The sequence below is a fragment of the Neofelis nebulosa genome, chromosome 5 (genome assembly GCF_028018385.1).
Source record: "Neofelis nebulosa isolate mNeoNeb1 chromosome 5, mNeoNeb1.pri, whole genome shotgun sequence".
Lineage (NCBI taxonomy): Eukaryota > Metazoa > Chordata > Mammalia > Carnivora > Felidae > Neofelis > Neofelis nebulosa.
Window position 1 is genome coordinate 37086490 of NC_080786.1, and position 27404 is coordinate 37113893.

At 40.9% G+C, this 27404-nt stretch overlaps 1 protein-coding gene and 1 long non-coding RNA gene across 7 annotated transcripts in view; one reads left to right on the forward strand and one right to left on the reverse strand.

Moving 5' to 3' along the window:
• Window positions 1–27404, forward strand: part of LOC131511936 (uncharacterized) — a 51400-nt gene that overhangs the window by 19175 nt on the left and 4821 nt on the right. For 4 of the 6 annotated variants that reach the window (XR_009261826.1, XM_058730072.1, XM_058730073.1 and 1 more), the window contains 3 exons: window positions 5370–5465; window positions 14705–14831; window positions 19274–19380. Coding sequence is in view for 5 of the 6 variants with exons in the window: in XM_058730072.1 (XP_058586055.1) it covers window positions 5370–5465; window positions 14705–14831; window positions 19274–19380 (330 nt within the window). In the remaining variant the exon portion in view is untranslated. Of the gene's footprint in view, window positions 1–5369; window positions 5466–14704; window positions 14832–19273; window positions 19381–24781; window positions 25889–26754; window positions 27301–27404 lie in introns of those variants that run through there. The other 2 variants (XM_058730074.1, XM_058730075.1) reach the window with 2 other exon arrangements.
• LOC131511939 (uncharacterized) lies at window positions 6697–7589 on the reverse strand. The gene is made up of 2 exons (XR_009261830.1): window positions 7506–7589; window positions 6697–7071 (listed from the first exon to the last, which is right to left on the reverse strand). It is a non-coding gene; the product is annotated as an uncharacterized LOC131511939 (long non-coding RNA).

Below are 27404 nucleotides of genomic sequence, written 5' to 3' on the forward strand. Positions count from 1 at the left end.
CAGTGTTTGTTATCCAAGTATTACTTTCCCTCTGCGATTTTTACCACCAATCCTGTAAAAGGCCACAGTCCTATTTATGAAGTCTTCTATTATAACTTCAGGCCTAGATAACCAAGTGAATCTGTGCTTTTTAAGAAAAATAATTGGAAATATTGGGATTGGGATTGGCATGTGGCAGGCAGGGACAGGTATGAGGTGTGGGATTGGAAAGGCAAAAAAAAAAAAAAATAACAAGAATGTGGAGAGGGGAAAATGTGGAGATTTCCTTTTATGGTTGTTCTAAGTGGTTTCTGATCAAAGGGGCATTGAGGCTTGATTTTAAAGGTTCTGGATTTCGTTTCCCAGAGACCAAACAAGCCAGGGTCAGAGCTGACCTGAGAGAGTGCCTGCCCTGTCATTCTTCACAGCAACCTGGGACAGGGTGGAAACTGCTCCAGCTGGGCCAGGCCTGCAGTCAGCGGTCAGCACGCAGAACCTCTTTGAAGTTCCTTTCATTATTCATTCACTTGAACCTTGATTTTTAGGCAGGTCAACTGGTACCTTTTAGCTATTCTGCATTCTTTGGGTAACTGTATTAGACTCCCCTGAACTGGCTGCTGTAACAAAATAGCACAGGCTGCGTGGCTTAAACAAATTTTTTTCGTTTAATTTGCACAACTCTGGAAGCTCGGAGTCCCAGATCAAAGTGCTAGCTGATTCTGATCCTGGTAAGAGCTCCTTTCCTGGCTTGCCGAAGGCCACCCTCTTGCTGGGTCTTCACATGGCTGTCCTTAGGTGTGTGCAAGCAGACAGAGGGAGAGACAGAGCTCTCTGGTGTTCCTCTAGTGAAAACACTAATGCTGTCTGATCAGAGTCCCACCCGTGTGACCTCACCTAACCTTAATTACTTCCTTAGAGGCCCCATCTCTAAATACAGCCACACTGGGGGATCAACATATGAATATTTGGGGAACACAAACATTCAGTCCATAGCAGTAACATATGCACCAGCACAGAGTAAAAGTACCTTCTATTTGAAAGCTGGATCGTTAGACCTTTGCTCAGACAAATTTGGTTTTCCCATCTTGATTTCACTTCTTTGCCAGCAGGATAGTCATAAATGAAAAAAGAGGCATAGGAGGCAAAAAAAAAAAAAAAAAAAAAAAATTAAAGAATATTACCAGCCCTCTCCTGGCCACAGATGGGTATTGAAACCAAGCCCTGCCACACCAAAAACCTGAGTCTTGAGCAGAGGAACCTGGCACACCACCCCCCACAACAATCTGTGTGTTAGCACATCCTGCCAGACCCCTGGGACTGCCCTGGTCCCTGTCCTTTACAGCTCTTGTCTGGAAACAAGGGTGCTAGAGACTGATGTTATGTGCCCCCCACATTCATATGTTGAAGTCCTAATCCTTGAGGTGATGGTTTAGGAGGTGGGGCCTTTAGAAGGTGATTAGACCATGAGGTTGAAACCCTCATGAATGGGATTAGCGCCCTTATAAAGAGAGCCCACGGGCGTCTGGGTGGCTCAGTCGGTTGAGCATCCGACTCTTGATTTAAGCTCAGGTCATTATCCCAGGGTCTTGGGATCAAACTCCACATCAGGCTTTGTGCTGAGCGTGGAGCCTGCTTAAGATTCTCTCTCTCTTTCCCTCCCTCTGCCCTTCTCCCCAACTTGTGCTTTCTCTCTCTCTAAAAAATAAAAAAAAAAAAGAATAAAAATTAAAAATTACAAAAAAAAAAAAAAAAAAAAAAAAGAGTGCAGAGAGCTCCCTCGCCTCTTCTGCCCTGTGAAGTTACAACGAGAAGACAGCCATCTATGAACCAGGAAGCCGGCTCTCACAAGACACCAAATCTGTCAGTGCCTGGATCTTGGACTTCCCAGCCTCTGGAGGTATGAGGAATAAATGTTTGTTGTTTATAAGTCACCCAGTCCACAGTATTTTGTTATAGTATACCAAATGCACTAAGACAGAGAGAGGGTACATGAAAACCGCAGTAGGTGTGTTTGGGAGGTGTGGATTGTTTGAAAGAAATGTCCAGATTCTGAACTTTCATAAGGATCCAGTACTTGTGGTTAATATACTTTGTCACAATCTTTCTACTTTGCGAGAGAAAGGCATGCTTCTCTCACATCCAGTATCTTAGCAGACATTATTTTCCCTAGGGTATGTACCAAAAGCAGAGACAATTCAAAATATTAGTGGAAGTGTTGAGAAAGTGAATGACTGTAGTCAGTGACATGCCAGTTTTTAGATACCACGTGGCTTCCGATTTTTGGTTTTAACAAAATTGAAGGAGGATTTAATCAAGCTATCAATTGACAGATCATCACAAATATTTTTTATTTTGATCAACCGCTGTGTGATATTTAGCCTATCATACAGGGGTTCAAAGAACTGAATAATACTGCTGTGATAAAACTCCTTGTAGGATTACCCAATTAAATTTGAATTTTAGATGGAAAACATGTAATTTTTAGTAAGTATATCCCATGCAATGTTTGGGATATACTTAACTAGAATAATTATTCATTGTTTACCTGAAATTTAAAATTCAATTGTGTGTGTGGGGGGGGCGCGGGGGTGCCTGGGTGGCTCAGTTGGTTAAGCATCCAGCTCTTGATTTCAGCTCAGATCATGATCTTGCAGTTTGTGAGATCGAGCCCTGTGTTGGGTTCTGTGCTGATTGCATGGAGCCTGCTTGATATTCTCTCTCCCTCTCTCTCTCTTTGTCCCTCCCCTGCTAGTGCTTTGTCTCTGTCTTGCTCTCTCAAAATAAATAAATAAACATGAAAAAGATTATAAAAAAATAACAATTCAACTGAGTATCCTATATGTTTGGGGGACAAAAGGGGTTAAATCTGGCAACCCTATTTTATCCCCATCTATGTGAACAAGATTTCTCAGTATCAGAACTATAACAGTGAAAAATAGAAATAGCACTGATGCTGAAGTCTGCCTCATGTTAGCAGTAATATTCTTTAATGAATACATGAATTAATTATAAAAGCAAGTAAAACAGCATCCATCTCATAAGAGAGGCATTCAATAAAATTTTATTTCTGTATTAGGATTTATCAAAATGTATAAAATGTATATATTATACTAATCAGTTTTATACTTCTAAAATTGATTAATAACTGCAGAATACATTTTTAATACCTTAGAGTTTTATAATCCCAAGATATTTAAAAATTTTAAATACCCGTAAATGTAGTATTTTTATTACCGAGAAGTATAACAGGATGAAATCAAAAAGACTTGCAAATACAAAATTCAGCAGAGTAAGTAGAATGAAAATACGAGTGAAAACATAAGAGGAGCACCTGTATGGCTCAGTCAGTTGAGCATCCATCTTCAGCTCACGTCCTGCCTGATCTTGTGGTTTGTGAGTTAGAGCCCTGCATCGGGCTCACTGCTGTCAGCACAAAGCCTGCTTCAGATCTTCTGTCCTCTTCTCTCTCTGACCCTCCCCTGCTCATGTTCTCTCTCTCAAAAATGAATAAAAACATTAAAAAAAATATTTTTTAACACAAGAGTAAAAGGGAATGATGTAAAATTTTCAACCACTGAAGAAGAATCTGCTCACATTTTGGGTTGTTTGGGATTTCTTAATGGATGATGATAGATACCAAATTGCTGGGAATTTAGATTCCACTGGATACACTTAAGAGAGTGGTGTAACAGATTTTATTTTTAAAGGCCAGTATTTGCTATATCCTAGAAATCTCATGCCTTGATATTTTAAAACTTATGATGAGTGCGTTTAGACAACCAACCTAAAACTGTAAAGATAGTACATCGCCTTTCAATATTCCTGTGGGATGTAAGGGGAGTAAAAATGCTTTGAGGCCACTGTGTTTTAAGGCCCAAATGCTTGGTTTTCTCTCTTGTTCTGTGAGCTGCTTCCAGGCCTCCCAGTCACTGCTTCTGCCCACCAGGGTCAGGCACAATGGCTCTCCATCGCTGACAGAGAGGCAGGAACACCTCATGAGCCAATGACAAGTTCTTCTTAATTGTTATAATGTGTAAAATGCAATCTTAATAATGATGTTGCTTCCTTCATCATGTGTGTGTTCGCATGTGTGCATTTCTGTCTCTCCTAACATACACCAAGTACTCTTCCTGGTGCTTGGGATACATAGGGTAGAAAACAAAGGTCCTTGCCCCCGAGGAGGGGGCTGGGAATGCAGTGTGCATGTGCGTGTGCGTGTGTGTATGGGTGTGCACATGCGCTGTGTATGTATGGGGTGGGGAAGTCAGATAGTCTTTAAAAGGCATAATAAATATACACATGCTCTAGTTTGTTAGAAGGTGGTCATTGCTATGGAAAAAAGAAAATGTCAAAGGGAGCCTGGCTGTTCAGTTCGAAGAGCATGTGACTGTTAATCTCAGGGTCATGAATTCATGCCCCATGTTGAGTGTAGAGATTACTTAAAAATTAAAAAATAAGTAAACTTTAAAAAAGTGTCGAGCAAGATTAGCAAGTTTGGGAGTCTGGGGAAGGACGATGGTTGGGGTGTGATTTTAAATAGATGGTTGAATGTAGTCCTCCTTGAAAAGACAGCATTTGTGACCAGGAGGTGAGGGCGTGATCCTGCCAGTGGGGAGAGCATGCCAGGCAGAGGGAACAGCCTGCGCCAAGTCTCCAAGAGGCCTGTGCACAGGGAGCAGAAGGGTACCTAGGTGATGACAGGGACAAGGGATCACGGGCCTTGTTAGTGACAAGGGAGCAGAGGAGTTAGGACTTACTTAGGACTTAGGTTTGAGAAAGACCTCTCAATCTGTATAGCAAATGGACCGGGTGGGGCTGGAGGGGGGGGTGGGGAGGCCTGTTGGAAAGCTGTCCTCATCCAGGGAGCAGTGAGGGTGGGAAGTGAGAGGGGTCTACCCAAGTGAGACCAGGGCAGTGGCAGAGGAGATCATGTTCCACATCTCTCCCATTTCCTGATGCTTGGGATGTGGGGTGCAAGAGAAAGGAAAGGAAGGGACTAGAATGACTCTAGAGTGATAATATACTAATATTTTTAAAAATACGCCAAAAATGTGCTCCTCTCTGCTACATTCTTACTAATCTCAGATGTTTGGAGCCACTTTTATAGAGGGCAGCTGTGGAACGTGGAGAATGTACAAGAGGCCTTTTAGGATGATACTTGGGGCCCTACTTGGTTGCATGCTCTCCTCAAGCCTTTGAGGAAAGAAACATGAGAAAGAAAGAACTGAACTGAAATGAGTGGGATTTGACAATAGGCCAGATAATCCTCTCACGAGAATATCTCTGCTCAAAGTGTACATAAAATGAAGGAAATAATAGCAAAGTGTGTAAAGCCCCATTCATACAATTCTGAACAGGCTTTTTTCCCCATCCTTTTCTTTTCCATGCAGCCACACAGAGGGCAAGTTCAACTTCGAACCGGATTACAAAGCCATCTGGTGCTGAAACAAGGAAAACTGCTTCAGGGAAGGAGAGGAGAAAAAAAGGTACTTGGTTCTCACTTCAACTCTCCTTCCCTCTTCCTTCATCTGTAAATCGCTTCCTCCTTTCCCGGGCTGTGCAGTCCTGCTACTACAGTAATTACCCCAAACGGAAAAACTCACTTGGAGAGAAAGAAGACTCCGTGTCTTATGGTGTCACGGAAACCAAACACAGAACAGCTTAGCCTTGTCCACCAGAGAGATTTCTTCGGCACATTCAGCAAGCCAGCATCCATTAGGGGGTGTGGGCTCGTTTGGCAGTATCTCTGCAGTAAACAGCTAGCGGGACCTGGTTGATTCAGCTTGGAGACTTCTCTTCTACCCTCATTGCTTAGCATCAGAAACGGAGTCATTTAGAGGGAATTTTAAGAAATCACCAACTCCATAACCTCAGAGCAGGACTGAACAAAGTGAGAAGCTCTCCAAGCATTAAAGGTGCAAAGCTCAGCATTAGGGAACATGGGTTCTATGCCTAGCGCTTGCCCTGGTGCCTGTATCTCAGCATCCTATTCTGCAAACCAAAGAATTTGCGCTCACAGCTTCCTAAATTCCACTCCAGCTTTAGCATTTTGAGGTTATAAAGACACAGCACAAGGGGCACCTTGGTGGCTCAATTGGTTAAGCATCCAACTTTGGCTCAGGTCATGGTCTCTTGGTGGGTTCAAATCCCACATAGGGCTCTCTGCTGTCAGCACATAATCTGGTTCAGATCTTCTCTCCACCTCTCTCTGCCCCTCCCCTGCTCACACATACTCTCTCTCTCAAAAATAAATAGACATTAAAAAAAGTAAAGATAAGCACAAGATGATCACTAGAGGTGTCATGAGCACAGTCTGTGGGAAACTCTTTGTGGAGGCTAACCTAAACTCATGTTGTTTTGTGTTAGTCCACTATATATATATATTTTTCATACAACTAGTGTGCGGAAGGTGACAGGCCTTTGTGATGTAACTCGTTGCCCTGTGCCTTTTTCTTTCTCAATTTTAATCTGTTTTTGTGGTCTTTTTCCTATTTTTTAAATTATCCTTGTGTCTCCTCTGCGAAATCTCTCTTAAGTAGGTAAATACAAATTCTTAGGATCTAAAAAGCCAAATGAAAGTGAAAAGTGAGAAAATTTATCAGACCTGTCTCTGTCATCTGGTATAAATACAGTCTTTCCACTGGGTAGTGCTAGTAGATTTTGGAAAACCTACTAAAAGAAAAAAAAAAAAAGAATAATAACAAGAGCCATTCTAGGTTATCACTTGTTTTAGACATTTATTTACCATTTGGGGATATTTTCAGTCAAAAATCCTTTCGGAGGAGTTGATTTTTGGGCATTCCTTTTGGGATGAGGATGATCATTGGTCTCCAAGGCAGGTGGCCCTACAGAGGACAGTCCTTACACTGGGCCAGATGACATCTGAAGGCAGAGGACTGCTGGGTCACTAGTTCTAACTCTCCATATAGACCTAGCAGAAAGTGGTAATGAGGACAAAGACTGAATCTGTGTATCACGCTGTGCAGTTAACTTGACATTGCACCAAGACCCAAAGGTCAAAATCTGTATGGGAACTTCAAGACTTCTCAAGGCTGGAGAGAGGTTCTGACCACTTCCATTTGTTGGGACTTCCTGATTTAAAAAAAATTTGTTTTTAAGCAAAGAAGGTTAAAAAATTTCATAATACTTAGTCTTTATGTTTAACAAGCTAACTCTTCTAATACATATAAAAACACAGAGAATGCATGCATAACCTCAATAGGCAATGACAGCAGAGTCTGATTGTAAGGCCTTCGTGAATGACACCTCCTGTGTGCCACCCCCCTGACCCAAGCCCCCCAACCTCCCACCCTAATGTAGGCCCTGGAAATGTGTAACCCTCAAGAAGGTAGATAGTTTGAGAGAAAGGTCAAAAAGAGAGCAATACAACTGTTCATCCTCTAGCTTTTAAATAATAGCTTTGTTGAGGCCCATGTCACAATAATACCTTTCAGCTGCTAAAACCTGGCACAAAAATATCAGGCTTGCCTCTTTTGACCTTAAACAACAGAAATGTATTGTCTCACAGTTCTGGAGCCTGGAAGTTAAGATCAAGATGTCGGCAGGGCTGGTTCCTTCTAGAGGTTCTGAGGGGGAATCTGTTCCATGCCTGCCTCCTAGCTACTGGTGGTTTGTTGGCAATCTAGTGTTCCTTGGCTTATAGAAGCATCACCCCGACCTTGGCCTTCATGTTCCCCACACATTCTCCCTGTGTGCATCTGTGTCCAAGATTTCCTTTTTATAAGGACATCAGTCATACTGGATTAGGGGCCAACTCTACTCCAGTCTGACCTCATCTTAACTAATTACATCTGCCACGACCTTACATCCAAAAAAGATCACATTCTGAGGAGCTGAGACTTAGGACTTCAACATAGGAATTTGGGAAGGGAACACAATTCAGTTCATAACAGGGGGGGCTCAGAATGTAGTTTATAAACAGGATACACATCTAGGAAAACAAATAGCCACACAAGGCAGCATCTTCCAGGGGCCAAACATGGACACTGGGTTTAGAGAACCCAGTGAACCTAGAGAACCCAGGGATGGACACTGGGTTCAGAGAAGGGCATTGTTCCCCAGGGGTGAAACTGAGGAGGAGTTAGAAGTTGACATGTGGAAAGAAAGGACTTACAGGAAGAAGGATTTGAGAGAGGAGAGAGGCTTAACGGTGCAAGCCCGCAAGCCTACAAGTTTAGCTGGAACAAGAGGATGTGGGTGGGTGGACCTGTCAAAAACGCTAGGTCACATTAAGGAAGACTTTGCATGTCAGGCCCAGAGTTGGGACTTGATCCAGTAGACAGTGGGAGCCATTAAAGTCTTTTGGCTCTCAAGGGATTCTGTGCCTCAAATGAATAGAAAAAAAATCCTGTGTTTAATACATATTTATTTTATCGCTTCTTGTCAGAGCAGACCGTTTTCCAGAGTTCACAAAGCAAGTGAAAAAATAGCTTCCCACATTGGATAATTACTTTCAGTCATAAGGTATTTGGTTGGGGGTGAGTTTTGTCTTTGGTAGAAGAGTTCTACCTGCATCAAAATAAAGGGTCAGATGGAGCTGATTTATATTAACCTCTCAAGGGTGGAGTCCAGATGGTTTCCATTTGGTCCCAATTGGAAACAGCCAAACTATTTGTATACTTGCCCCTTTGTGGACAGGAGGCTTTGGCCTGTTGCTTGGAAAGTTGAACTCACAATACTGTATGAATCAAAACCTCCATTCAGAAGCCTGACACCCTTTATTATTCCCCCTGAAACGTGTAATTACAAGAACCTGACGATTTTACATTTAGCAGCCAGTTGTAGGTTGATAGAAGAGGAAAAGTATTCCATTTCTGTGCCTGCAGAATTTAGACATCTGTTCATCTAAGCCAGTCCTGCCTCAAAGCAGCACTGAATATGAAGATTCATTAGATCAGTGGTTCTCAAGCTCAAGCAGCATCAGAGGCCCCCAGTAGGCTCATTAAAACACAGATTGTGGGGCCCTGCCCCACAAAGCACCGAATCTGTAGGCAGAGGTAAGGCTGGAGAGCTTACATTTCTATCAAGTTCCCAAGTGTTGCTGATGCTGTTAGCCCACTTTGAGATCCACTGCTTTAGAATTAAAAGAAAATCAGATCACCTACTCTTGATTTATTTTGCTCAGTGAAGAAAATCAGGAGGCAGAGTGAGACTCCTAGATGCCTCTTCTCTGCCTCGGAGACCACAGAACAAACAGGGCCCAGGCTTGTTTCTGCTCCAGCTTCTCTGTCTCTTCCAGACCCAGTCTGGCCTATGTCTGAGCCCCCTGGCTCTGTACCAGGGGTCTGTGGGAATTGGGAACCCTGGGTCTGAAGGGTGATTAACACTCAAGTGAGTGATATCTGTTCTGGCCTATGCCTAATCACAAGCCTGTCAGGTCCATAAAGAGCCAGAATATGGCAAAAGATGGGAGGTCACTGAATGGTCATCAGGAATAGTCTTCTGCAGATAAGATAGCGTCCCTGAGCCCCATTCAGCAGGTCCTGCCATGTCACCTCAAGGCCCCAAAAGTTGCTAAAAGACTCAGCAAGGACTCAGGCGTGCCCTGTCACCTGGGCCTGCTCTGTTTCCTAGCCCAAACTCCACACTGTAGTTTCTAGGTGTCTTAATTGTCAAGGATTTAGGACTAGGAGGGCCAGTACATGACTTAGACATGTACTGGGAGAAAAATCCAACCATAAAATGGTCAGTCTACAAGCTTGAGATTGATCAGACCTTTGCTACAGTACCAATGCCACCCAAGTGCCAAATTCACTTCCCCAAAGAAGGCATTGTTTATAACATAGCCGTGGTCCATAGGAATACTTTCTTCAAAACAGTTTTATTGGTTCCAGATCCAGAAGTTACTGATTAATATCCTGAAATTATTTTACTTGGGATTTTATCCTGGAGTGATAGTCAAACAATGGAAACCTTTGTGGACATGTTCCAAGGTCCAAGGTATGAATCACCCAACACTAATTACACTTTGCCTCCTTAAGTCCTGCAGTCAGTGTTCTGGTTTATAAATCTCTGGTAATTACATAGGAAATCACACCTATTCCTTGTTGATGGAAGGAAACTATTTTGAGCAAGTTTTGTTTGTTTTTTTTAATCAGCCTTATTAAGAAGAAGGTCCTGCTCAGACCTGGCATCTTTAGATGAACATTTGAGTAGTTCTTAAGCCAAATAAAATGTGTGATGTCCAAGAGAATATGCAATGTGCAGCTGTCCTGGTGATCCCAGGAGACACCAGAGAGTGAGGGGAAAAAATGAGGAACCTCTCTGGGGGAACTTTTGGTTCCATGAAAATGTTTTACACTTGACCTTTGAGTACTGGCCCACATAGGAAATAGAGTTCTTTCCAGAAAGACTGAAAAGAGGTTTATCAACTGGGAAAGAGAGGGCATTCTAGGCAAAGGGAACCACATGAGAAAAGGCTCAGGGGGTGAAAGTGCACAGAGTGTTCAGTGTATGGGAAGTGTGATGTTCACTGCATAGTGGTCATTGAGAGAGTGGCTGGAGGTGTAGCTGAAAAGGCCAGAGGACCCACGTGGCCAAAAAGCCATGAATGCAGTTGAGTTGGGGTTTCTGCTGTGTGCAAAGTTAGAGCCATGATTCCTCTGAAGCAAGGCAGTGACATGATGAGAATTGGATTTTTGAAAAGAACCTTGGGCAGCATTGCAGCATGTGTTTTGGAAAAAGGGACATCCGGGTGAAGGGAGACAGACCAGTTTGGAGGCTATCACGATAGTTCAGACATGAGGAGCAAAAGTGCAGAGTGCAGTGATAGATGGTCCAGGTATATTTAGGGAAATCTGAAAGGACCAGATAGCCAATTCAATGAGGGTGAAAGATTCTGCAGTCAGGGACAGTTGGGGGATCTTGGCAATTAACCACAGAGAAAATGGGATGAAGCACAAGGTTGGGTGAGTCCAGACGGATCTGTGGAGAGGCTTCCAGAGGAGGTGTGCAATTATAAGAAGTATGTATCTGATCCTCAGGGAGGCGGTGGCAGAAGGGGAGATACCTTCCACAAGGAGGTTTTCCAGCAGGGCCGCTCTCATTCCAGTGTTTCACTGACTTACAGTTTCCAGAAATGAAACTGAGAAGACAGGCAGTAACATTTGTTGTGTACTAAGTACCTCTACAACCATTACTTCACCATGCTTCCCAGTCGATCCTCCCAGTGCATCTAGGAAATGAGTATTATCTCTGTTAGAGCAGCAAGGAAACTTGGGTTCAGAGAAGGTAAGTGGCTTTCTGGGGAGTCCCACAGAGTTTCTTAGAGAGAGGTTTTAAACCCAGAGATTCTTTCTCTACACCCTCTGGCCTCTTAGTCACAATTGGCATTGCTGTGCCACCACTAAGTTCTCGGAGACAGAGGAGTGTAAATTAAAATAGTCATTGTCGGGGCGCCTGGGTAGCTCAGTCGGTTGAGCGTCCAACTTCAGCTCAGGTCACGATCTTGCGGTCCGTGAGTTCGAGCCCCGCGTCAGGCTCTGGGCTGATGGCCCAGAGCCTGGAGCCTGCTTCTGATTCTGTGTCTCCCTCCCTCTCTGCCCCTCCCCCGTTCATGCTCTGTCTCTCTCTGTCTCAAAAATAAATAAATGTTAAAAAAAAAATTAAAAAAATAAATAAATAAAATAGTCATTGTCTGTGAACTTGTTTTTGTTTTAAAGAAATGTTAAGATTAGGGGAAAATAGGTTGGGATGAATACAGCTGGGGTGGATCAAGTATTACCAGGGGCTGAGTATGTACTCACCTTTCTTTACTCTGAGGAATTTGTTTACTATTCAGAGAAAAGTATTTGGTTCTGCTTGAATTTTGGATAAAGGCCCAAAGGAGGAAATCCCTGTGCTAAGCAACATCAGCCTTCCTACCCTCTGACAGGGCACTGTGACTCCCTAAATTCTGCAGAATGGTTTGGACCAGCACTTTCCAAATTGGTTATTTTTCATGGGCAGAGATGACATTGCGACCTTGCTTTCCACCAGTTGGAGAGGAATTTGGATTGCTTTTCCCCTGGGGATGCAAGCTGTACCAGGCCAGTCACAGACCCGGAAGCCCCCTTCCTCTCCAATTGCATACATTTGTGCCGTGCTGGCTAAGTCGGTGGGGTGGCAGGGGTAGACTCGCAAAAACTGTTTCTTTCCTTGTAGTGCTCTAGTGCTCAGCAACTGCACAGGAATTTGGCCTTTGGCCTTAGCTCCACTGGCCTCATGTTTCATCACCACTGCTTTCTGGCAAGAAGGGGACAATAAGAAACGAGTGCCACATGTGATCAGTATCCACATCATTAATTATTCTGAGCAGTAAACTTAACTTTTCAAAGGCACTATATTTGTGAAGAAATTTTATAAATAGAAAAGTCATATCCTATTTGTGTTCATAAATGGTCTCAAGGCATTATTAGCTCCCTTGTACTTGGAAAAACAATAAACAGTGAGATAAAAGTTTCCACAGTATGATTACACTCTATATTATTCATTGATTCATTCATTTGTTCAATGGTTATTAAACACCCACAGTGTGTCAGATACTGTCCTAATATATTAGCACTGTTAAATTATTTATAACAGCTGTCATTTGCCATCATTCCTATGCCCTGGATGTAAGAACAAATACATTTGGACAAGTTAGGCTTACCCCCAATGAAACTAAATGATGGGCTAGTTTTCATCCCTCCAACTGTGTTTTGAAGGAAAATAACAAAAAGTCCAGCTATATCACCTTTCCCTAAAAGGAAAATAACAAAAAGTCCAGCTATATCACCTTGCCCTAAAAAGTCATTCTCTTTCATGAATTGAAAACTTATACTTGGTTATCATTGACTCTTCTCTCTTCCTTGTTCTTCCTACACACTAGATAGCGATCACTTCATGTCAGCTTCAGACGGCAGGGAGTTTGTCTCTTCTGTTCCCTGTTGGATTCCCAGCACCTAGGACAGTGCCTGACATCTGGTAGAGCTCAAAAATATCTGTTGAAGGGGCGCCTGGGATGGGCATCTGACTTCGGCTCAGGTCATGATCTCACAGTCCTTGAGTTTGATCCCCACGTCGGGCTCTGTGCTGACAGTACAGAGCCTGCTTGGGATATTCTCTCTCTCTTTCTCTCTCTCTCTCTCTCTCTCTCTCTCTCTCTCTCTCTCTCTCTCCCCCTCTCTCTCTACCCTTCCCCCCTTGCTCTCTTTCTCTATCTTTATCTCTCTCAAAATAAATAAATAAAATTTTAAACAAAGAACATAATCTTTTAAAAAAATGTGTTGAATGTTGAATGAATTCAAGTACAGAAGAGTCCTGTCTAGCCCTTGGGATTAGGTTCTCAAGTCAGCGTATTAGGCAAAATCAGTGTATAGCTAAATGATTCTTTACAATCCTTTAAACTGTACCCCAGTGTTTATAGCAGCACTTTCAACAATAGCCAAATTATGGAAAGAGCCTAAATGTCCATCAACTGATGAATGGATAAGGAAATTGTGGTTTATATACACAATGGAATACTACGTGGCAATGAGAAAGAATGAAATACGGCCTTTTGTAGCAGCGTGGATGGAACTGGAGAGTGTTGTGCTAAGTGAAGTCATACAGAGAAAGATACCATATGTTTTCACTCTTACGTGGATCCTGAGAAACTTAACAGAAGACTATGGGGGAGGGGAAGGAAAAAAAAATTATAGAGGGAGAGAGCCAAACCATAAGAGATTCTTAAAAACTGCGAATAACTGAGGGTTGATGGGGGGGTGGGAGGGAGGGGAAGGTGGGTGAGGGGTATTGAGGAGGGAACCTGTTGGGATGAGCACTGGGTGTTGTATAGAAACCAATTTGACAATAAATTTCATGTTAAAAAATAAATAAACTGCCCACACAATAAATGTATAGAGGTATATTATTTCCAAGTCCCGTGCAGTTTCTTGCCAACTTTGGAACAGGTCATTGTTTGTTAGCTAAGCCCCAGATGAAGTAGTTGGCTGGTGTTTAGGGGGTTATATTGTACACAAAGCATATAATTTCAAACACTTGGAGGCAATCTGGCTTTGGGACCAGAGATTCAGATTTCCCATCTCACACTTACTGAGTGAATTAGCTGGCATGTCCATGGCTATTTATTCTTCTCCATCCTCTTCCTGTCTTTCTCTTTGCCAAACTCCTAAACTTGAATGGGTATAAATTAAATGTGTACATGATGCCATTCCATAGCACTGAGTGACACTGAACTTCATAAAAGCTGAATGGACCAATGGGGGTAAATTAGATTCCAGGACCACTGACCTCAGTCATGAAGTCTACAAAGGCAAGATGGTTCTTTCTACTTCATATTTGTCCTCCTAGAGTTCAAAAATGTGACAACTTTGCAGATTCTGAATCCCTGGGTAAGGACTATCACTTCCCTAGGATCAGTGAACAACTTGCTTATCTTCTACTAGGAAATTTCTAGAAACATTGATTTTCTTCTTTAGCCAAAGTAAAGGCAACAATTTAAATCTTAAGTGAGATTTCCTTTCATACAGAGCAATTTGGGGCTTGCTATTATAAATAATAAAGGATGTACTGAGTACTTTTTTAAAGGATTTCTTAAATTACATCTATTTCCTTGACTATATTCCAAAATAAATCTACTCACACAAGTCAAATAAGTATAATCTTAAAAATAAAATCAACTTATCTGGTGGTAAGTGGGGGAGCTATTATCTAAAAATAACAAAATACTATTATTTTCTTATAGGAATCAAAAAAATTAAAGATTCGGCTGGTCCTTGGTTAGTGAAATTGTATTTGGCAGATAATGGCATAGATGGAAAAGGAAAAGAAGGAGAAAATGGCTTGTTGGAATTCACTCAAATTTTAACATGGTGAGTAGAAAATTAAGAGGTTTTATTTGTTCACCTTCTAAAACTCGGTGCTTTAGTTAAATTGTAGGGACAACAATGTAATTGCAGTTTATTAACAGTGCTAAGTGAGGGTTTTTAGCTCTGAGAGGAAAGCAGGGACCCACCTTGGTCTTGGTTTGTGATCTTAAGGAAAATCCTGAAATCATAAAAATGGCAGACAGTTGTATGTGAGCCCACATAGTGGTCCCAAAGACCTCACTAGAAGCCCCATTTTATGAAGTTGGCAACAGAGGAAAGGCAGGAGTTATGACCTCTAGATTTTTTTCCCTAAAGTCAGCTATGTGACCTGAGGAAGAAAGGCAGACTACTCAAGTGTGAGCACTTTTTTGTTTTTGATTACAAAGTTGTCCCAAACTACTTAGGCAGAAAGAGCATTTCTCTAAAGCTCCTGGAAAACAGAATATTTTCTTGCCATGTTTATGCTGACAACCTTGGACATCTCTCTCTCCAGCTCTCCTGAATCCAAATACCCAGTGGGCCAAGCCACAAGTCAGCATTTGCAGCACAATAGGAAAGATTGCCCAGTAGAAGACTCCAGGTTATACCATGTCAGGATATTAGTACTTATAGCACCTTAGGGTAATCAAGGGCAACAGAACATGCCAAGGTTGGAAACTTGAGGTCTTGATTGATGGCTATTATTTTACCAGAAAAAGATTCTTTTTTTTTTTTTTTTTTTTTTTTTTTTTTCAACGTTTTTTATTTTTTTATTTTTGGGACAGAGAGAGACATAGCATGAATGGGGGAGGGCCAGAGAGAGGGAGACACAGAATTGGAAACAGGCTCCAGGCTCTGAGCCATCAGCCCAGAGCCTGACGCGGGGCTCGAACTCACGGACCGCGAGATCGTGACCTGGCTGAAGTCGGACGCTTAACCGACTGCGCCACCCAGGCGCCCCTCTTTTTTTTTTTTTTTTTTTAATGTTTATTTATTTTTGAGAGAGAGAGAGAGCACAAAAGGGGAGGGGCAGAGAGAGAGGGAGACAGAATCTGAAGCAGGCTCCAGGCTCCAAGCTGTCAGCACAGAGCCCGACACAGGGCTCGAACTCACGAGATGTGAGATCATGTCCTGAGCCGAAGTTGGACTCCCAACTGACTGAGCCTCCCAGGCGCTCCTAGAGATTCTTTTTCTAATATGCTTTACTTCTTTATTTAGGAAAGTTAGGGATTTCCAACTTGGATAACTTTGCTGCTATTTTTATAATAATTATATTGATAAACTTCATTTTATTACCCTTTTAATATATTGTTAGATTTACTGTATTGCTGATGGTTTATCCTTTTGTATATTGCTAACATTTTGGTAAGAGTTTTCACATCAGTGTTCATGAGGACTATTGGTCTCTACTTTTCCTTTCTTGTAATGTTTTCCTCTGGTTTGGGATCAAGGTGATTTTGGCCTTACAGAATGAGTTAGGAAGTGTTCCCTCCTTTTCTATTTTATGAAAGAATTTGTGTAGAATCAGCATTATTTTATCTTTAAATATTTGATGAAATTCACCAGTGAAGACATCTGGACCTGGAGTTTTATGAGAAGATTTTAACTACAAATTCAATTTCTTTAGTAGATAGAAGGCTATTCTAGTTATTTGGGGAGGAAGGTGTTAAGCTTCGGTAGTTTATGTCTTTCAAGCAATTTGTTCATTTTGGCTAAGTTTTCAAATTTATTGCCTTAAAGTTATTTATAATATTTCCTTCTCATCCTTTTCCTATCTGGAGGATCTGCAGTGATGTATCCTCTTTTGTGCCTGACATTGATAATTTGTTTTCTTTTCCCCCCCAATAAATGTGATTAGAATTTTATCTATTTTATTTACCTTTTCAAAGAACTCACTTTTGGTTTCCTCTAATGTTTTAGTTTTTTTCAATTTCATTGCATTATATTCTTATTTTTATTATTTCCTTTATTCTGTTTACCTTGGCTTTAATATGTGCTTTTCTTTCTAATTTATTAAAGTAGAACCTTAAGGTACTGATTTTAAACTTTTTGGTTTTCTAATGTAAATGGTTATATTAATACCAAGGACTTTTTAATTGTATCCTGCAAATTTTGATACGTATTTTTATTGTCATTCAATTCAAACTATTTTCTAATTTTCCTTTTGATTTCTTTGACCTGTCGGCCTAGTTTCCACATATTTGTAAATGTTTCAAATATTTTTCTCTGGTTGATTTCTTATTAAATTCTGCTGTGATTGGAGAACATACTTGTTTTATGGCCCAGATTATGATCTGTCTTGGTAAATGTTCCATGTTTACTTGAAAAGAATGTGTATTCTGCTGTTTTTGGATGGAATGTGAATAAATGTCAGTGAAGTTTAGTTGGTTGGCAGCATTGTTACAGTTTTCTGTATCTTTACAAATTTTCTGTTTACTTGTTCTATCAGTTGTTGAGAGGAGAATTGTGACTTTGTTCATACCTCTTTGCAGCTTAATCAGTTTTGTTTCATATATTTTTAAGATCTTTTGTTGGGTGCAAAATATTTAAGATTAAGTCACTTGAAGAATTGGCTCATATTATCATTATGGAGTCCCTAGTAATATTTTTCTTTTGTCTCTGATAATATTCCCTTTTCTGAAATCTACTTTGATGAATATTAATATAGTCACTTGAGCTTTCTTTGGATTAATGTTAATATGATATACCTCTCTCTGTCCTCTTACTTTTAACCTATCTATGTTTTTATCATAATTTCTCTGTAAGTCGGTTTCCTCTTTTGTAAAAATGGGGATAAAAATAGTGTCTAACTCAAGAGATTCTTATAGGGTTAAATTAGATCATGGAAGGTGCTAAATATAGTGCCTAGGGCTCCAGCAAGTACCTTTATACAAATTAGAAAAAGAGCCTCTCTGGGCAGATGAGTTAAAAAACGTACCACCTCTGGCCAATGAGTGGGAGGAGGTTAACCTTTCTAGGTCTATGCTCCAGGGCCCAGGACTTGACCAGCAAAGCTTGGCAGATTTCAGCTCCACTCCTACCCTTGGAAGGCCCATTTGTGCTGGGCGCAAGTGCGTAAGCATGTGGGTGGCCCTCATCACATCTGATGTATAAAGAACCGTAATTCATGCGAGGCTGAATAGCATAGTGATTAAATCCTTGGCCTCTGGAATCAGAGTTAGATGTAAAATTGTCGACTTGTGAAGTTTGTCTTCAACATTCTTCATTCTCTTCCTGCTTCCTTCTGAAGCATCACTGTTCTCACCCATCTTACCTGAAGGAATTGGATATAGGCAGGCAGTTCAGGAAGCCAAAGCCAGGCCAGTCCTGATTAGACAGGCTATTTTGGAGAGCAAGACCTTTGAGAGGGAGAGTCTGGTGGAACCACTCAGCCCCACCCTTGAATTCTGGCTGCTGAATCAATAGAAAATGTGTACAGGGAGCAAGAGAATGACCTTATATTCACTACTGATCCTAACTAAAATTTCATATCCTCAGTGTGTGGTAAGGATTCAAAATTGTTTTATTGGAATTCAGATGATAATTTCTTTCAGAGCAGAGGCCATGAGTTAAATTCCTTTAATCTCTGCAATGTTAGACATATATGCATTTAATAAGCCTGCACTCAGTGTGATAGCATCATTGATACTGCATTTTGCAAGATACTTTCACAGGAACTGCTTCGTTCTGTTTTCACCACAACCTTATGAAATAGGCAGAACAGCCAATTTGGAGGCCAGTTTTACAGATGAGAAAGGTGAGACCCAAGAGGACACATGACCTGCCCATGACTACACGGTTGACAGGAGGTATAAGCTAACCAGGAACCCAGGCCTTCACCCAGATTTCACGTCCACTCATCATGCCAGATATTCCCAAAGACCAGTTGTCAGGCCAGTGCTAGGGCATGAAGGAATTTTCAATAATCCTCAAAGAGATTAGAAAAAAAAAAGACAGATGGTGTGTTCATTTTTCATAAAGCTAAACTTACTCAATTTTAAACGCAATCCTTTATTTTGAGACTATGTCCTTCCTAATTTCATGTAAAAATATTTGTTCTTTTATTTATTGACAAGGTGAGAATTGCTATTTATTTGACATACTAAAAGTTGCCAAACCATTCCCTCCCAAGTTTTTGACATTTTACCGGTGTGCAAAATCTAAAAGACTGGGAAACCCTGCACAACCCCCACATCTTATGAATAAATAAATGAATGGAATATTGAAGGCAACTAAGTCTTTATCCTACCAACTTGCTGAAGGGGGCCATCCAATCTAGAGAGATTAAATTGGAAAAGCCTGAATTCAGGATATCTTCAGTTTTCAAATTGGGTCAGTGCATCATCTTTGGAAGTGGGGTCAAGGAGAGTATTGAGGACCTAAGAAGAAAGATCATACTCCAAAATAAGTGGATTGAGTTTCTTTGAGTAACACTGCCATTTTGATTTGTCATTTTCTTTGTCCAGCCTGATCAAATACTCTGCTCACTTAAGGGAAATTGACCTTGGAAACAATGTCCTGGGAGAAATGGCTGCTACTGACATACTTGAAGCATTAAGAGCCAGAAAGACAGGTAGAGTGTTTTCAGTTTGTGTTCCCCTCCACTTGTCCACATCCATTCACTCCTAAATGCTATTCTACTCACAGCTTGCTTTACTTTTTTCATTAAATAACTGGTCTGAGCTAAGTGATAAGCAAGAGCACTATCATAAACTGCCTACCCTTGTACCAATTTGCCCAGTGATTTGCACAGAGTTCAAGAACTTCTAGGATGTCATATGTCATCTTTGACCTAAGTACAGTAGTCTCCCCTTATGCGTGGGGGACATGTTCTAAGATCCCCAGTGGATGCCTGAAACTGCAGATAGGATCAAACCCTGTATGTACTAGGTTTTTTCCTATGAATACATACCTATGACAGTTTAATTTATAAATTAGGCACAGAAAGAGATTAACAATAATAACTAATAGTAAAATAGAATGCTTATGATAGTATACTGTAATTAAAGCTATGTGGGAGTGCCTCGGTGGCTTAGTCGGTTGAGTGTCCAACTCTTGATTTTGGCTGAGGTCATGATCCCAGAGTCATGGGATTGAGGCGTTGGACTCCATGTTGAGTGTGGAGACTGCTTAAGATTCTCTCTCTTGGGGCGCCTGGGTGGCTCAGTCGGTGAAGTGTCCGACTTCAGCTCAGGTCATGATCTCACAGTTTATGGGTTCGAGCCCTACATCAGGCTCTGTGCGAACAGCTCAGAGCCTGGAGCCTGCTTCAGATTCTGTGACTCCCTTTCTCTCTCTGTCTCTGCCCCTCCCCTGCTTGTGCTCTCTCTCTCTCTCAAAAAATAAATAAACTTAAAAAAAAAAAGATTCTCTCTCCCCCACTTCCTCTCTCTCCCGCTCATGCTCTATAAATAAATACATACATACTGTGTGAAAATAGCTTGCCTCTCTCTCAAAATATCTTACTGTACTGGAGTCACCCTTGTAATGATGTGAAATAACAAAGCCTACGTGAGGAGGTGAAGTGAGGAGAATGACAGGCATTAAGCTCCTACTGACCTTCTGATGACTCCTCAGAAGGAAACTCATCTGCTTCCTGACCGCCACCGATGACTGAAACTGTGGAAAGAGAAAGCCCGGATGAGGGGGTGGGGGATGGGGCTACTGTAACGATTGTCATTACAGTGAAATTTTCTCAGTTGCTCTTTCTTTTCCCTCTCTTCTCTGAGTCTCACTTATTCTCTGAGGGACTCTGTCCTATTCTCTAGTCTCCTTCCCAACCCACCTGCAGATATTCCTCCAGATAGCAATTGGAAAACTCAGGTGACATCTCTCATAAGATTCTGATGTGCTTTCTGGACCATCAAAGATGGCTTCAATTTGATTGGCATCAGGAGAGCTGTAAGGGTGGTTTATGACCATGTAATCCTTTGAAAATGAGAGACTCACATATGGAATGAGTTATTTAGTACACATTGGCCAACGCTGCCCTCTTCCTTTCATTAATATGCATGACCAGAATTAACGATAGCCATACTTAGAGCTGCCAGAGGGATGAAGTAACGCCATTTTAAATAAAGCTCAATGAAAGACATATAAACAGATTTGAACATCCAAATTCAGTGTTTAAAAGGGGGAAAGAGATGTACATGGGTGGCTCAGTTGAGTGTCCAACTCTTGATTTGGCTCAGGTCATGATCCCGGGGTCTTTTGATGGAGCCCCGTGTAAGGCTCCACTCAGAGCCTGCTTAAGATTCTCTCTTTCTCTCCCTCTCTCTCTCTCTCTTAAATAAAAATTTTTTAAAAGGGTGGGTGAGAAATCTTGGTGCATTATCTGGCAGGTTATGTGGACAGAATTAAGAAGTAGAAGTATTGGTCTTTGTCATCTCTTCAATAAAATGATCTTAGAGACATGGCATAGTTTTAGGTTGCATTTTTTTTTTTTAACAGTGGCAGTTTTACAAGAATTACACTATTACTTCACCAATAGTGAAGTAATCACCACTTTAAAACTAAAACCACCAGGGTGCCTGAGTGGCTCAGTAGATTAAGTATCTGACTTTGGCTCGGGTCATGATCTCACAATTCATGAGTTTGAGGCCCCCCGCGTCAGGCTCTGTGCTGACAGCTTAGAGCCTGGAGGCTGCTTCGGATTCTGTGTCTCCCTCTCTCTCTCTCTCTCTCTCTCTGCCCCTCCCCTGCTCACACTCTCTGTCTCTCTCTCAAAAATAAAAATAAAAGATTAAAACTACTGCACTGCCATTTCTTCACAAGCCAATCAAATGATTCCAAGATTTTTAAATTATCCCTTTATTTTGGAGAAACAAAACATCTTCGTAGTCCATTTGAATTGAATTCAAATTCAATGGAATTATTAAAAATAATTTAAATTTCACTTTAATTTGAGCTTAATAAACTGAAAGCAGGTTAATGATTTCATTTGGTTTTCCTTAGTATGAGAGTAACTTACTCACTATACCCTGTGGCAAAAGATATAAAATACCATAGGCAGTGTTCTGATCTTTATTGTAGTTAAGTGCTAATGATGGGCAGTCTCAGATGATTTGACGGAAAATGATTCTCATTGAGTACTTATTTGGAACTGCAAAACATTGTGCTTGCTTAGTAAATAGTTCAATTTGCATAAGTAGGGAAGATAATTATGAAATACCCACCTGAAAATACAGATTCTCATTTAAAAAGCATTTAAAAACAACTTATAGTTCAAGGAAGTATTAATTTCCCAAATATAGTAGTATATATCATGAGTAGCTTTAATACATCCATATTTTGAACCAAAATAATTATGACTTGTTTCCATGGAGCATCTCAGATTGTTAGAAAGACTCCTCAAAACAGGGTTAGCTGGTTGGATTCTACAGGGAAATCTCTTGCCATTTAGCCTTAATGGTATCCTTTTAAACATTAAAAGCAATGAGTGATATCACTGATTATAGAACTAATGTTCTTCTTTTGATTGCTTTTGTGTTCTTATCATTTGCAAGTTAACAAGCTAATTTCTAATTCTACTTCTTTCATGAAATCCAAATTAATAGCCTAAAGTAATTTATTTGCCTACCAAGGAATTCTTATTGAACTACCTTTAATGATGGAACACACACAATGAAAGCTTCCTCAGAAACATCAGCAACCTCACTTGTTACAAAAAAAAAAAAAAAAAAAAAAAGGTTAGCAGAGGGTTGAACTATCTTATAGGGTTGCTTTTTGACTAATTAAAAAAAAAAAAACACACACCAGAATACTTAAGGATCGTTTCACTTATTCGTTCTTACTGATTTATTTATTTATTTCAACATGAATTTATTAATGCTGTAGAGCAAGGCCAAAGGGCCCACAGTGACCACTGAGCTGAATGCAAACAGGCTCACGAAGCGACCCACCTCTAAATAACCATAGGCCCTAACTAACCAATTACCAGTGGGCACAGTTCCTAAAATTATCAAAAAGGGAAAATTCCATACACTTCCTACCTCCTCGCTGTGCCCTGTAACTGTGGCTCCTCACCCGTGCTTCGTTACAGTGTCTCCTTTGCTGTCTTGCCCACTGCTTCCTTACAATGTATTCAGTAAACTTTTATCTCTTTTGTTCTGCCTTGGGTGAACTCTTTTATCGCCTGTGCCCCTGGCCTCCACCCAATCGGAGTGCCCCACATTTGATGGCTACTCCATCTGATCAGGACAACCCACAAATGCCAGGCCTTGTTTGAGTTAAGCAGTGAATTCCTGCTTTCATGGATCTTACTTCCTAGTGAATTACAGACAGTAAACCAACTATAAAAAGAAGTAAAATACACATTATTGTATATCGGATATCAGATGGGGATCATACTTAAGGGAAAAATAAAGCAAGAAAAGGAGATAAAGCATGTATGTCAGGGGTTGGGAGTTTTAGTTAGGATATCCAGAGAGAAGGCTGTATGAAGAAGAAACATTTGAGTGAAGGCCAGAAGGTGTGAGGGAGCAAGCCATGTGTATCTGGGGAACGAGAATTCCAGGTAAGCCGAACAGCGAGTGCAAAGGCTTATGGCAGGAGGCTACCTGGTGTGTTCTAAAACCAGTATGGAAGCCAACATGGCTGGAGTGGAGTGAGAGGTAATGGGAGAGTCATAGGACAAAAAAAAATTCCAAGAAGTAAGCATGGAGGGCAAGGGGCTTTCTAGGCAATTATGATAACTTTAGTTTTTAACTCTATTGAGAATGGGAAGGCATTTGAGAATTTTGAGAGGAGTGACCTGATCTGACCCACATCTCAGCAGGATTACTCTAGCTCTATGTTGAAAATACATTGGAGGAGAGGTGAGGACAGAAGAAGGAAGACCAGTTAGGGAGTTTTCCCTAGAAAAATTAAACAGTCTTTCAGCAGACCCAGCACACCCAGCATGGCAGAGAATGAGAGTGAAGTAAGAAGCTGAAAAGAGTAGGATTAGGGAAAATTCTGCACACTCAACACTGGGACACAGCCTTTACCATTACTGCAGCCTTCTTTGCCCTGCTTCCGGAGGCCAAAAGCCATGTAGAAGACTGGGGTATTCTTTGAAAACTGGATAGGCCCAGAGAAAGGAAAAACAGGTGCTGACACCTGGCCATGCCCTCATCATTCAAAGAAGCCCAGCAGGTAAGCAAGCCCTGCTCCTACAGAGGAGCTTCCCATAAGCCTTTGGATGCCTCATGCTTCACTGTGAACAGAAATCCAAACATCTCCAGATACTTGAGGCAATAGTTTGATATAGGAAACCAAGCCTGAGAGAAAAAAGGGAACTCTGAAGATAAAGAGACAATACAGAAAATTAAGAAAAGAAATTAGTTATGACTCCTCCCAGTGAAACAGAAGATAATGCATCTGTGAAACAAGAACAGGATGCTATGAAAAAAGAATAATCAGAAAATAAGAAAAAGTTCTTGGCAAGTAAAAATGATAGCCAAAATAAAAATTTCAAAATGAATGTTGAAAGATGAATTCAAACAAGGCTTTAAAAAGTAGAACAAAAATATGAAGATGAAAAATTAGAATATATTAGAGGGGATCAGTCTGTGAACACCAATATTTAACTCATAGTTCAGAAAGAGTGAACAGAGAAAAGTGGGGAGTGGGCATTATCAAATAATTATCAAATAAATCAAGAACTTTCCCAGAACTAACAGACATAAATCTGTATATTGAAAGAGCCCATTGAGTGCCCTGCACAGTGAATGATAAAAGCTATATCACCATGGCATTTAGAACACTAGGAATAAAGGGAAAAGTCTAACAATTACAGATAAATACTGTATATTCTGTACAAAGAACTGAGAATCAGCATGACCTCAGACTTCTAACCGGAAGCTAGAAACAATGAGGCACTGCCATGAAAACTCTATGAGAACTTTATACATTCCCAAATTCTAACCAAGTATGAGGATAAAGTAGTTTTCAGTACACAAGAACTCAAACTCTTTGCCTCCTCTGTTTCCTAGGAAGCTCCCAGAGAACACATTTGAGTAAAATGAGAATAAACCACAAAGATGAAGAATCCAGAATCCAGAAATCAGGAGAACCAATACAGAAACGTAGAAAAGAGAGTCCCAGGGGCACCTAACTGGTCCAATTGGTTAAGTGACTCTTGATTTTGGCTCAGGTCATGATCTCACCATTTGGTTCGTGAGATTGAGCCCTCATCAGGCTCCACACTAATGGTGCAGAGCCTGCTTGGGATTCTCTCTCTCTCTCTCTCTCTCTCTCTCTCTTTTTCCTCTCCCCTACCTCCCTTTCTATCTCTGTGCCCCTCTCCTGAGCTCTCTCTCAAGATAAATAAACTTAAAAGAAAAAAAAAAGAGAAAAAGAAAACAGAATCCCAGATGATGGTTGAAGGTCAGAACTAGTCCAAATGGACAGAAAAATAGAAGACTTTGGAAAGGAGGAATACTGTGGTAAAAACTGAATCGGGCTTTGGAAATACTTAAGTATTTTGCAAGAAATACTAATGGGTGTATGAAAAATAAAAGAAATTGGGGGAAATATTTAGAATTGGTACACAGGAAACTGTGCAAATGAAAAATTAACACTATTAACTCAGAAGAAAGTTATATAATTGGGGCACCTGACTGGCTCAGTCAGTAGATCATGTGATTCTTGATCTCAGATTGCTCAAGCCCCACATTGGGTGTAAAGATTACCTAAAAATAAAATCTTAAAACTTTTATGAGTAAGAAAAATACTGTGAACAAAATATATATGACCATACCAGTCAATACAACAAGTGTTGATTTAACTAAAAATTTTGAAATAGAACTGTTGAGAGGTTTGGTGAGAAGATGGGATAACAGTCAATACATAAAATGTTTAATGGAAATATCATATAATATAAAAAGCACTTTCTTTGGAGTGAGGCAGCAAATCTCATGAAAAACAGCTGAATGGATGAGTATCAAGGAAGGCACTTGTGATGAACACTGGGTGTTATGTGTAAGTGATAAATCACCAGATTCTGCTCTTGAAATCAATATTACTCTATATGTTAACTAACTAGAATTTAAGTAAAAACGTGAAACCAAAAAAAATAATAATACAAAAGAAAAAAACAACAGCTGAATGAGTTAAAAGTGGTTTTCTTTGGAGAAGAAGCCTGAGGGAAGGGAAAGGGTCTGTTGTGTTTCAGTATGAACTTTTTAGGCCTGGTTGATTTTTTATGTATGCATTACTTTGATTACATTTTTAGAGAATTGAAAAGTGAATAGCTTTTTAAAAAAATCTTTTTCAATGTTTATTTTTGAGACAGAGAGAGAGAAAGAGAGACTGGGGGAGGGGGAGAGAGAGAGAGAGGGAGACACAGAATCTGAAGCAGGCTCCAGGCTCCGAGCTGTCAGCACAGAGCCCAACATGGGGCTCAAACCCACGAACCACGAAATCATGACCTGAGCTGAAGTTGGACGCTTACCTGACTGAGCCACCCAGGCGCCTCAAGTGCATAGCTTTCTACCATGTGATTCATTGTTATATAATTCCATGTCAATATCTAATACTATCTGAAATCACCTCAGCTTCCACAAAGGAACTGAAGGCCTCACACGCTATAGAGCGTTGCCGTATGGCTAGAGTTTTGTAAAGAAAAGCGAAAAGGATGAGCAAAAGTGTGGTGTTCAGGGAACATGACAGTCTTTTGTGAGTTTGGCTGCCACATGAATCCTCTGAGGCCTTAAGCTGGCCCCGCCTGCCATACTCCTGGCCCCATTTTAAGTGGTTTGCAGCCCCCGGCACTACTCACAGATGACCCATGCATCCTACACTGCTCCCTCAGCTTCACAGTGATCAAGACTTTAGACCTTGTTTTCCTATTGAAGCTCTGTCCTCCTCTACATTTGTGCTTGCCTTTTTTTTAAAAAATACCTCTGAGTTTTGTTTTTCTCCATGACGATGATTTATACCTATTTGCTGTTAAATTCTGCATCAGTGAGAGATGATGTTTGGCTACATGGAACAGAACCAGCTATAGTGGCTTAATCAAGTAGAGGAAGACTGAGCAGGTACAGATGTGCCCCAACATCATTCCTTTCTCTTTCTCCACCATCTGCCTTAGCAGGTGGTTTTTATCCTCATAGTTTTAAGGTGGCTGCTTCACTGAAAGCCTCCCATCTCCATTCCAGACCAGAAGAAGAAGAAAGGGACAAGGAGATAGTGCTGGTACCTGTATGAGGGAATCTCAGAAATCCTCAGCAACTTTTGCTTATTTGCAGTTGGCCAGAAGCATGTCACATGCTCATCCCTAATTTTTAACTGGGAACATTGCTGCCATAAGAAAAATGTGAGCTCTGTTAGAAAATAAGGTCAGAGGCGCCTAAGTAGCTCAGTCATTTAAGCGCCTGACTCTTGGTTTAGGCTCAGGCCATGATCTCACCATTTGTGGGTTCAAGCCCCACATCAGGCTTGCGCTGACAGCACAGAGCCTGCTTGGGATTCTCTCTTCCCCTCTCTCTGTCCCTCCCCTGCTCACATCTTCTCTCCCTCTTTCTCTCTCAAAATAGATAAAGAAAATGAAAGAAAGAAAGAAAGAAAAAAGAAAAAGAGAAAGAAAGCAAATAAGGTCAGAAAAGATATTAGGCA